Source organism: Thunnus albacares, chromosome 2, assembly GCF_914725855.1.
Source record: "Thunnus albacares chromosome 2, fThuAlb1.1, whole genome shotgun sequence".
NCBI lineage: Eukaryota > Metazoa > Chordata > Actinopteri > Scombriformes > Scombridae > Thunnus > Thunnus albacares.
Window position 1 is genome coordinate 25,388,366 of NC_058107.1, and position 12,937 is coordinate 25,401,302.

Sequence of the window (12,937 nt, forward strand, 5' to 3'; positions counted from 1 at the left end):
TTGTTTTTCCTGTATAAGTTTACTCCAAAAATTGCTATAGCTAAGTAATGATAGCCAAACACAAACTAATCTTATAGGAGAAACATTACAGAATATGTTGAGTTGTGCTGCAATAAGAAGAACACATTGCAATAAAACAAAATTGTCCCTCATCAAGAAGAAACATGCTTAATTTGATATCCAGACATTTAGGAATATGAGAAAGAAAACAATGGAGCATACTCGTCCTGAATGGTGAGAATTACGTTCTTTGGTGAAAACAGATAGCCGAGTCATCTCCCGTCAGGCTGCAGATTAATTTTCATTTTCCAAACAGTTTGTGCATATAAATATTCATGAACCACCTTGAAAAGCGATGGGCGACTTTATACAGCGGTCAGCGGAGAAACCAACTTATCACCCCCCTTCTCTGCAGCTGTGCTGAGGAGGGAGGTGGGGGTTTAGTTCATGATGAAAGACTCTCACTATCCACGACCTTTCCAGTCTAAAACAAAGATTTGCACAATTAACTACTTTTAAATGTCATCCAACTGCCAAATCTGCATATCAACGCCAAGGCTTGCATAGAAATGAGGATGTTTGTAGAGGAATCGTTTTTCTCCCTGTCCCATCCCAGTGCCACCAAATGGGGTTCTTTCTCGTTTTAGCCAGGAAGGAAATGTAAATGTCAACATATCTTGTGTGGAGATCCTTCTGCTGCTAATTAACCTTTGCCGTTTAGAAGCTAGACTTAGCTCTGCCTAAACACCGCAATTAACTCCAGCTTGAGAGACAGAGAGACAACATCTACACGGAGCCTTGCAACGCGGGGAATCACAGTGACTTCATTATCCCTGCCGATACACATTCTCCGAACACCTCACTTTTTTTTTTTAGGGTACTCATTGGTTGATACTTTCCCCAGGCAGCAGGAATGAGCCTATTGGGAGGATGTCAAAATTCGGTGGATTAACAAATCTCATTTCTTTTTATCTTTATGAAGCTGGACAAAAAAACTGGTTTAGTTGTAGCCCCTGGTGAGAGGCAAACCATTACTTGGGAATTCATAGTCATAAATCTTCATACATACTGCTGGGGTCTATCATGTTCGAGTTCAATTTCCAGATGCAGTGACTGGGAGAAAAATCCATCCTTCACTAACAAACAACCGTCCAAAACAAGTAAACGAGCCAGTGTAATTCAAACACTCTCCTCTGGTGTTCTCTGTGGGTCTCCTCAGGGCCTAAACTGCACAGGCTCCTCTGGAGTCATGAATACCTACACTGAGCTCGCTCCTGCAGCTCAAAGGCAGTGTCAGTTACAAAGTCAACCCATTAACATCTTCACTATTCAACGCTACGCTCTTTCCCAGCTGCAGAATCAACACAAGTCAATAGGCAGGCAGAATACCGCAGGTAGCTAGGCAAGCGAAATACCTCCTGGCTCCCCCGGGAGTGGGGTGAGAACAGTATATGATGATGGACAGGAAATATTTTTCTTTTATATGTTGATAAATATTGAAGCTCTTGGACTACTTGGGGCAGACACAGACAAATGATTGACATAATTTCCAAGAGAAAGGAAGAATCCAGGCTTGGGGAGGGCAGGGGTGAAGTAAAGGGAATGCTGGGAGGTGCCAGAGTAAAGTTGATTCGGTGTAGGATGAATAGGATGAAGGGAAGCTTTAGCAGAGGGGACCCTCCACAGTCAGACGGTGGGAGAAAGTGAGAAAGAAAGAGACCATTTTAACAACAAGCAACAGAAAAGTATTGGATGGTAAGTGAAGCAAAGATGACCAACATGTTACGCAAAATACTTGTAGACAAGACATAACTTGTTGAAGACGAAACTTGCTGTGCTGTGTAAATAGCTTTCGGCATAAAATTGAGAAATGCTGTATATTCCCATACAAGGGATAAGGGCTGCATTCTATGAGACACTTACTACAGCAGATAATATCAAGTGCTGCCAAACCTTATCACAAGCACTACCACTGGCTGGATCAAGTTACTGTATGTGGTATTCTCTCATAAGCATCAAGATCTTGTTATGATGCATTACAAACAAGCTCTGACATATTTGGTATGTGACTATACACCCAAAGCTTGCGGAAGGTGGACTACCATGTTTCCAAAGACAGCCTTCATCATCACTAGATGCTCTGCAACAGTTCTTGTGAGAAAGTTCAAAGGAGCCCCTACCTTTTCGGTCGAAGACATCCGTCAATGTCAGCTATGATTAGGTCTTGAAAAATACTAATTTATTGGGAAGACTAGACTAACGTCCTTGCAGGTCCAACATGACAAATGTCCTGTATGGTCAGCGCCAATTCTTATCAGCACCTCATTAAAAATGTAATGACCACATGAATATTTACCAAGTTTAATTACTGCTCTCTATTGCTATTCTGCTGTGCCTTGCACAGTCTTTTCCTTTCCTGAGGGCAGTCTCTCATCCAAGTGCCGGCCGAACGCCTCCTTCCACCTTGATGAATATTGCAGAAGTCCGAGGAGTGTGAGCCATTGATGGAATCCACCTCAATCAGCAGGAGAATATGGCATACACTCACATTTGCAAAGGCACTAATTGGCAGCAGTAAAATTCAGCAAGCTGCATAATTTACCCAAGAGAGAAATGGGAGCGAGGTGCACAGAAATCAGCTCATTTGTAGCCAAGATATTAAAAAAGCCTGTCATTCTAAAATAAGAAGGCCTTCAACAAATGCAGAGGAGACCAAGCCAAAGGCCAAATTATTAATGTCTCTGCTTGTCATGGTCAATGAGGTACAAGCCATTGAAAGAGGGTTTTTTCTTACTGGAGAGACAACATTGAATGAAGGACAGAGACTTTTGACCCTAACTTGCAATACCCGGTTCTATTGTCTCTTCCTACCTTTGTTAAACTGACATACAGTATTAGCTAATATAATTTGCCAAACACAAAAGAAAGATATATATATGTCTTTTATGTATTGTGAATAGTTGATGAAGGAGGTCGTGGAGAGCAAGGTGTCAACTCTTTAGAAACAATATTTACACTTTTTTCCCTCTGTTTATCTGACAAGAGGGTAAAGAAGAGGTGAGATTGTAAGCGAGCGCAGAGGAGAGGAGGAGCGAGAACGTAAGTGTGGCTGATACCACAGACAACCCTGCAGATCTCTGAAGAAATCACCTTCAAGGGCTTCTGGGTCAGACCTTCTTTGCCCGGATATCAGCTGGGGAGAGAGAAAACTTCACAGGAGAGCATTGGCAGCAGGACAAGCGAGAACTCTTCATGAACTGATGACAATTCACTAGTTACAGAAAGACATGTTCCAGAGCATCCTGGTGGCCTAATGGTCAAGACACATACCACATAATGGCATTCTTGGTGGTTCAATTTAGGCTAGAGTATCTAACCTAAAATAATAGAATCTTTAAAGAACTGTTCTATTTTTTTCCCAACAGTTCTTTTTCAATTGCTCACATTTTTTCTGTGCAAATGCCACATTCTTAGTCACTAGAAAAGCCCTTTTAGAAAATCAAGTGATTCACATTTCAACTGTTATCTTTTATTTACAATCTGTTCGCTTTCAAGCAGCTGTAGTGTTTTTATCTCACTGTTGTGTGAAGGAGGTTTGTACAAAAAGTTACAGAGGACACAATATAATGAACACCTGTGTAATCTGCTGCAATTCAATACAATAGCCCATTACTCTAACAAACGCTATCCTGTGACATTTAATATAGGACTGTGTCAGAGAAGTATTAGGAAAACTACAACTGAAACTTTTCAATAGAATGCATCTGGTACAAAATCAGATTATAGTCTTAAAAAACACATAATTATTGAAAAGACACGTCTGAGAAAGTCCGGGAAAAACTTAGAAGCTTCACAAGTAGTTATTGCAGGATGACTGTAACTGGACATAAGAGATATACTGTATATATTTATAAAAGAAGTGTGTTGTACTTATGCATGTATATCTGTTTGCTCCAGGCATTTCATACTTCTGTACTTGAGAGTAAATAAACACCAATGTGCTGATAAAAACAGAGCTCCCTATGCTTTTATTAAGATTAGAAAATAATTCTTTAGCTGTGACTCAAGTGAATTGCACCTCACGTTGACACAAATTGGGTTGACAACACAAAGAATCTATCTGGGAAGAACCAACCTTCGCATCCTGTTTGATGCTATCTCCCGTGTTTGATCGCCAGACATGAAACAACACAAACACATTGAACAGTAAAATAGGCACTTGAAAGGGACAATATTGTCAAAGACTGGGGACATATTGAGTGACGGCGTTTTAGCTCTTTGAGGGCTTTGCTGCCAAGCTGGGCAGCAAGCTGATGCCTCCTCATTTCGTCTCAGATGTGGAGCTCCTGTGATTGTGGCAATAGTTCTGACCTTGAAATCACAAGTATAGCTTAAAGGAGTATGCCACCGATTTAGTGTTGCACTTCTATAACATTGTCAGGCTCATGGAAGGATCAGAATCGATGCAGCAGAACCAGAAACATCATCTTTTTTTAATTTCATGCAGTCTTCTTTGTCAAAACCTGGTGCCTACATTACCCACAATGCAACTCGACCCACCGACAGTTCAGTTGGGGATTTGTGTGCGTTATGCCAGTAAAGGCTAATGTAGCCTTGAGCTGCTAGCCTCAAGCAGAGATGAGGAGTGGAATACAGAGGTTTGGTAACTCTGTTTCTTTCTAACTCCACACCCCCAGATTTTTTGCATTTTCAAACTTGTAGTCTTCAGCCCCAACCAACTGACCTCATACCACTTGACACAGTTTATTAGACTTCCTGCGGCTCCCTCTTGAGTCACAAAGGCTTTATAAAACTTTTTCTCATAGTGTATGCAGGTCCTCAAGACCTTAGATGTGTAAAATCAGTGGGGTTGCCCTTCAATAGAAATGAGGATTGATTGTTGTGTCATGTTGTTCAACAGAAAACACATTTTCAATGCATGGGTATCTGTGGAAAACATCTTTATTTCCAACAATACAAAGGCTTCGGTGTGTCATATTTGCGCATTCCAAGGACTTTGGTTGTAATGGAAACGTGCTGGTGTCCTAATTCGCTTTTTACCTGAGAAATCCAAATTTTACCATGTCTACCATTATATTCATTAAAGTCTCTGTGTTGATGTAATTGATGTAATAAAAAGTCTGGAAAAACCTGCAGGAAAAAAAAAAGTTTAAGCAGTCCACAGATGTTGTAAAACGAGCGGAAAAGTATTTCACCGTCATTCTGAATATTCTTCTCCTGCCTCAATTGCACACATACAAAAGGAAAAGAGAAAAAAGCTTGAAGTAGTAGTGTTTTATTCATCTTTATGTAAATCCAGTCATTTACGGTTGCCTTAACAAATCAGGAATCAAGTGTCAACATCTAGCAGAGGAGAAAGTGCGTATGGGGATTACAAAAGAACAGAAACAGAACAAAAACAGGCTGAGGGAGAAACTCCATCCATTAAGTCTACAAATCCTGACAAGGGTAAAATGAATGTGTTTTTAATTATCTGAAATCTGCTGTAGAAAGCTTACAGTTATACTCAAACCCTAAGCTCAGTAAGTTATTGTTCATATCTGAGTGACAGATTGTGTAGAGGCTGAGCCCAGAGCTGGTTCATACCGTAGAAAAATACCCTGGTTATTTGCATTTTCAACTGTACATTACTGAGTTTCTATAGAATAGATGAAAAATGATCAACTCTCACCTACCAACTTCTACTGGCCCTCATCATACACCCAGGCCAGTGTTTTTTCTTTACATCCTACACCACTAAGAAAGATAAATCCATCATTGCATTGCTACATAGCTAATGTTACAAGTGTATGCTCAAAACCAAGAATAGGCTAAGTAAATCCCACACAGTGAATATATATATATATGTATATATATATATATATCAGATCAAATAATGGGAATATGGTATTTGATAAACTCAGAGAAGATAAACATTTCTTAAATTCTGGGTCGAGGTTGCTAACTGGATGGCATTTACCTACTAACCACTTAAGGCATTGTTTCCTCTTATCTGTCATCATGGTGGTTGTGGTTAATATTCTTATAATATGACCCCAGGTTTTTAGGTAAAGGCAACTTCTATTTCAAGCATGGTTTAATTTTCATTCTGTAATGACTCAAGGAGATGCACAGTCAGCCCTAAATCCATGTATAGCACCAAAAAATAGCATTCTTCCCAAGTCAAACAGATGTGAATTTCAACTTCCAATCATATGTAGACAGTAACTCTTTAACTGAAAAAATAAGATAAGCATCTCGATTTAAACATGCAGCTTTTGAGAAATAATAAATGCTATTTTCTGCCATACCTTTTTCAGGGGGGTTGACTGATTCTGGCCTGAATCGTTCATCTGTACCATGACAATGTTCATATTAAGTCACAGCAAAGAGCTCTATCCTTCAAATGGAGCCTTGTCAACAATCTCAACACGTATGAGTCCACAAATTCCTTTAACACTGCACTGGACATCCAAGAAAGTAAAAATGTTCTAAATAGACAAAATAAACATCACCGATTTCTCAAAATGCCTCATGTGAGGTCTGAATCCCCTGCAGCCCCTGAAGTGGTGTGATGTCGTCTCCCCATGTCCAGATCTTTTGCTCAGTCTTGTGCGATATCACTGCAGCAGTTGAGTTCAGTTCGGAGGAAGTAAACACCTCAGTGGGCTGACATGGGTGCAGTGCTCTGGAAGATTTGTTCCAGTTGGGGCGAGAAACCTTTTTTAAAGTATTTTCATTCATACTGATCCGACCATCACTGAAAGTCTTTGATGTGATGAAGCGTTTGTTTAGATCTTTTTCACATGTTCTAGAACGGACCGCCACCTTTCTCATTCATCTTTACCTCCACTCAATCCGAGACGAGGTGGAGGATTTTGAATGAATGAGGTTTTATACTCATACTATCAACTGAGTAACACTCACTTACAGTTGTTATCAAATAACCGTTGTTAGAGCATGGCTTTCCGCTAAAACAACTCTGTTTTAAAAAAAATATACAGTATATTGTCAGATGACTTATAGCCAATGATGATGAGGATGATTCAGTCAAGATGTTGAACGCAACCTATGGCTGGTAGGTGTATCAAGTCTCACTTAATAAGGCCCATATTCTACCTAAATTATTGAAATGGGAGATTTGCTTCAAATGAAACCGTTGATGGACTGGACCTTTATCTGTGTGTGTGTGTGTGTGTGTGTGTGTGTGCGTGTATGTGTGTGTCTGTGTGCTTGTGTGTGTAGCTACATGTCTACATGCATGTTTGAACAGTGAATGAGAAGCAAACATGACTGAGCTGCAAATATTGTGTATGTGTGTCTGTACACAAAAAGGGCTCTGTGGAGCTATGTGTTTGTGTGTGTATGTACATATGTAGGTGTGTGTGCTTGTGTGTGTGTGTATTTGTGTGTGTGATCCAGCAGTAGCTACGAAGTATTTGATGTGTTGGGGCTCCAGCCCATTTGATAAGCTCTCTCCAGGGTTCTCTTGCAGTCCTGCATCACCGTGCTGAACACAATGTGAGGGTACTGGACCACCAGTCTCTCCACGGTCTCCTCGTTCACCTGCAAACACGCACATACACAAAGGTAGTGTGTCAACATGTTGATCAGATTTACATCAATGGCAGTAAATGTGACAATGATTATGTTTTCAAATGTTAGTGGAAGTTGTCATGAAACTTTAAAGTTCAAACTTTAAAGTTCAAACTTTAAGCCAATATGGATGAAAAGCTCTAAAAGTGCTCAGAAGAATGTAGAGTTTGAACACTCTCAGTTCTATGACAACTGAGCAAACTCGCAGATGAAGACCATGTGATATGGCTGAAAGCTCTAAAACAAGTGCGTAAGTGGATCTTGAGTTGACATTTTTTTGTTTACTGCTGTTTTCAAGGTCAAGAATAAATCATATTCTTGTATTCTTTCTATTTCTCATGTCCTCTTTTATTACAGTATGACCAGTAAAAGGCAGATCGGTTGTTGCAGCTATTGCTAGTTTGTATTTATTGAAAATGGCAATATTAGTAAATTTAGGTAGGTGAAAGATTAATAATGTTGATAATTCCTTGTCTTGCTCTACGTTAACACACCAAACATATCAAGATTTGTGTAAGTCAACCATGCAAAGCACTTTATCTTACAAGAATCATCCACTTTGAATCAGTGCTGATTTCCAGAGACTCCTGGATAGATATATCAAAAAGAGGGAATCAGCATAATATTATATAAATGTAGCAGGGATATTGCTTTGGATCTAATAAATACAGATTTTCAAATGACTTAACTTAAATGCAGTAATTTAAAAATCTGCCTACCGTCTCTGCTTTGCCCCATGATGTCTTATTAAGATAATCAGAAACATAGATTGAGCTGTTAGTGAGTCTGTGAACAGATTCACTGTCAAAATAGCAGTGAACTAGACTAATATGAATGATACGCAATTTCTTAAAGAGGACCTGTTATGCTCATTTCAAGCTCTATATTTTTAGTCTGGGAGTCCATTACAGTAGCATGATTCACAGTTCAAAAAACTCCTGATGAGCCCACTCTGATCTTAAGTGAAACATGTTCCTCACTGAATTAGAAGAGCTTCGTTAGTAGCAGTTCAAACAACAAGATATGGAAATATTTGGAGCTCTTTGTTCAGTGGATAAGTTGCAGGGAGGAATAGTACAAGCAAAAACAGCCACAGTAAAATGTTTGATGAAGAGCTGCAGACAACCAGCACACCTCCAACAGGTAAACAACTTATTTTACTTTGCTGTGTTGTGTAATGGAGTCATGGCCCAGCATGACGTCCCCCAAAACAATGGAAAAATGCCATAATGTTAGCAGAGCAGAGCAGTGAACTTGCGTGCTCTGCGTGGAGCAGATGACTATATAAAAAAATCAGTCAGTAGCTGACACAACTCAGGCTGAAAGTAGAAAAAACTGTTGGTAACCCAGTGTTCAGAGCAGTCTGAAGTCGGTGATTTTTGCTCACAGGGATTATTTCTACATACGTTTACCTCATTATTTGACACGTCGGCCACTTTTAACATGAACATCCAACATTGTGACATTATATATATGAAATAAAATGAATAAAAATATATGAAAATATAAATAAGGAAAAGCATAATAGGTCCCCTTTAAGAACATACAGTATATGTACCTGGATACACACACACACACAGACACAAGGACACACACATACACATAACTTGACTGTCGCAAAGGGTTTAGCACCAGAGGACAGCTGAGCTCACTGGGCTAATGAGGCCTTCATGTTCTCAGAGGATGAGAAAGACAAGCAGCTAATAGGCACTCCAGCACCTCTGTGCCAGTCTAACACTGTCAGACCATCATCCAGAGCCAAAAGTGAGAAAGCCTGAGAATCTGACAAAGAGCAGAGGCAGAGTAACCCTGGAGACCTTGAGGGGTTAACCGCAACCCACCCAGAACCTACCCCCGCCCACCCGTGAGTGTGACACTTTCCAGGGGAAATGATGTATAAACACTCACACACATGTTGAACACACAGTTATCCGTTGTTGCCAAAGCAGTGACAAAGTGTTTCACAGTTTTCCCCAAGCTCATTGCCCAAGAGCCCTTTGGTTTCTCTGTTTTCTGGAAGAAAGTCTTGCATTGTAAGTATAGTTGGGACCAATCTGATCCAATATCGCTATTGGGTGCCGATACTGACGTAATTCACTCATCGGATATCGGACTGATGTTACCAATCCATGTACTGATCCAGATTCCATAGTGTTATACAAGTAGCGTAGCCCCTTTAAGAGATAGCTCAGTGCACAGGTTGTGTGCATAGCGAGTGTGCAGTCAAGAGAGAGAGTGAGTGTGTGTGTGACGGTGAGGCTGGCGACCGGAGCAGAGTTCGAAGTTAGCAGTATAGCTGTGAACGTAGCAGTGCAATGTATGTACAGCCTAGGCTATTTGTCAGTGAATAAATGCTAATAACTCCAGACCCAAGACCCCAGCCAAGTTCCCTTGTCTTGTCTGTAGGGTGACCAGATGAGAATGGTTGAAATTCAGGACAGGGGAGTTGGGGGTGGGCATGGTCATGGGCTACAGACATAACAGTGTGAGTCTGTGGACAACACCAAATGAATGTTCCACAATGATCAGCAGCAGTGGTGAGCATACGGTGAAAGAACGGTGAAATGAACCAGAACAATTAGCCAAAAAAAGTACCTGTATTTCACCACCTGGCTAAGAAGCTAAGTTAAAATAGTGACTGCTAGTCAATGCCGTGGGGCCAAAAACAAACATAACCTGTCTGGAGTAAGGTATAGAAATCTACTTACTAGTAGTTGATAATGTATTGCTGTTCACTTGATTTGTTCAAGTTTTTCAAAACATTAAAGGAGTTGCTATAGCAATTTGCACTCCTACACCTGTTTGTATGTGAAGGCTACTTAACCTACAGTTCAAATAAATTGCTTTGGAATACATTTTAATTGAATGCATTTTTAAAAAAAATATTTTTGCTCTTTTAATAAGAAGTGCTATGTGGTTTACTACAGCCTCAAGTAACCTTACACATAATACCAACAACAGCAACAATAATCATCAATACTGATTATAATAATAATAATATTCAAGAAAAAAAGAATTCTGGTATCAGTACTGGTATCGGCATCGGCAGACATCCAAATTCAGGTATCAGAATTGGATCAGAACTGAAAAAAAGTGGATCAGTGCATCTGTAATTGTAAGAGACCCCTGGCTCTTGCTCAGGTTATTATGTGTTTTGGTTGTCATTTTCTGTCTTACTCCTTTCTCTTCATTGCACACAATTTCTTTAATTGGTGGGTATCAGCAATTCCTTGTCAGGTACACAAACTTAAAAAAACAAATGGGAAGAGAGAAAGACACAGTCAGGATAAAACCAGCAGAAAGAGAGAGAGAAATAATTGTGCTTGAGCGAACCAACCATCGATGCCTCTTGGGTCTCAGAAAGAAGGTGGAAACTCTGCACTGCACAAGTGAATCCAATAAGACTAAAAGGCAACAACAGAGCCTGTTAGCTTTCCCTTTGATTGCCAAAGAATAAACAGCGAGCTGGAGTTGGGGTGCTTGACGCCAACACACAGAGGCTTAACAGACTCTTTTAGGATACTTTCGATACGGGAAAAATAAAACAAAATCACCACAGGGTCAAAAGCCGTTCCCTTTTTCATCTGTTTTTTGTTTTTCTGATCATTCTGAGAATAAATGCCGAAAAACAGTCCTGTCTTAGCCCTCCCTCTAGTCACAGTTGAAGGAAAGACAACACAGCCCGGTAGAAGACTTTTAAATTTGAAATATTATTCTAACACTTCAACCACTGGCAAGGTGTACTGAATCGGTGAAAATGAGAAAATTCCAGCAACGCTTTCAGTGCTATGATCAAATATTCATTAGTAAAGCTGATGCATTAATTACAACATGTTTCGGGATACTGCCTTAAAGAATAATGTATTACAGAATTCTTGTTATTATAATTATATGACATGAGTATTCTAACTGCCAGAGAGCTTAACAAGACAAAACCACTACATTCCCTCTTGTACTGAGAAGATCAGACTCAACAAGTGAAGCAGTAATGTTAACTGTACTTGCAAGTCAGACCTTTTGGATATTTTATCTTAAAAGTTTACTCACAAAAGAGGCATGAAAGAGGATTTAACAATCAAAGAACTCAGAGCTTTGAATCTCTGCGCTTTTTTCTTCCGGACTTTACGAGATCCACCTGTTGTGCCAGGGGGTTTAATAAATCCTGACCAGGGCAACAAATTAAAAACATTTCAATAAAAACACAGTTGTTCCCAGAATATGGTATAAATGCAGCCTCTTCTTTCCATCTTTTTGGATTTGATTCTAGACGAACACCTGTGATTTGCCAACAAAGATGACCGCATGTTGCTTTTACAGAGGACTAAAGCAGAAGCAGAAGAGCAGCTGAAGCGAAGCCTCCAAGTGCCTGCTACTACCAGAGAGAAGTTCAGTTTGTTATGACATATGGCTGAGCCTCATTAGCAGATAAAATGACAAACCCCTGATTGCCTTCATAACATATTATGCTATATTCTTGAAAAGAGAATGAAACATCCCCCAGCTTGTTAATCAGGGCTTAATTACAATTAAAACTGATCTAAAGAATAGACCTGTCAAACTGATGGGAGGCCATAACATTCATTAATGCTAATTTAGTGCAGCTCCACTTGCTGAGCAAACAGAGCACACACAAAATAGCTCCCAATCAAAACACTGAATCATTTCCTAATTGCTGGTTACAGAAACACTAAATATTTGAGTTGCAACAAGATCCCTTTGATGGAAATCATGAAAAAACTAACTATAGCACTGACCTCTGCTACACTAGTTGATAATACAGCATGTGAGTCTTTTTCAAGTCGTTTAAGTTTTAAAATGTAATTACTGTCACATACAACAGGCGCTTCATGATTGCAATTCAAACATCTTATTATGTCAGAAGAAAAAGCCAATCAAGATTGAGGAAAAAAAAAGATTTTACTATTAATCAATCAAATCCGAGCCCTGTACACATTTTAAATGCTTACAGCACAGCAATAGAAACTAACTGTACCTGGTTTGAGATTTATTTGACTTAATTGCCATCTTGGAATGACATATGGCTGCATTCATTTTTAAAACAACTTATTGCTGTTGGACAGAAAAATCTTGGAGAGAAAATCAGTTGACAGGAGCATTTATACCTCATAGTGTCCATTAACTCTCTTCCACCGCTAGCCTGACAGCCAGAGTTACTGTAAGTCCTTTCAGGCTTAACCCCCCCCCCCCTAACCAACTCCTGTAAAAGAAACCCTCTCCTAGTGAGTTCACAGCTAACGTCCCTCTCTTTCCAGAACAAGGCTGTGTGCCCTTTGCATGGCTCTGTGGTGTGTTGAATGAGCTGTGATGACATCACCACACC

General features: G+C 39.8%; 1 protein-coding gene across 1 annotated transcript in view; it reads right to left on the reverse strand.

Moving 5' to 3' along the window:
• Positions 1-5,280: 5,280 nt before the first annotated feature.
• The window catches only part of fbxl17 (F-box and leucine-rich repeat protein 17), a 238,947-nt gene continuing 231,290 nt past the window's right edge, over positions 5,281-12,937 (reverse strand). Inside the window, exon 11 of the mRNA XM_044374728.1 lies at positions 5,281-7,566. Within this exon, the coding sequence (XP_044230663.1) occupies positions 7,429-7,566 (138 nt within the window). The 3' untranslated portion in view covers positions 5,281-7,428. The remainder of the gene's footprint in view (positions 7,567-12,937) is intronic.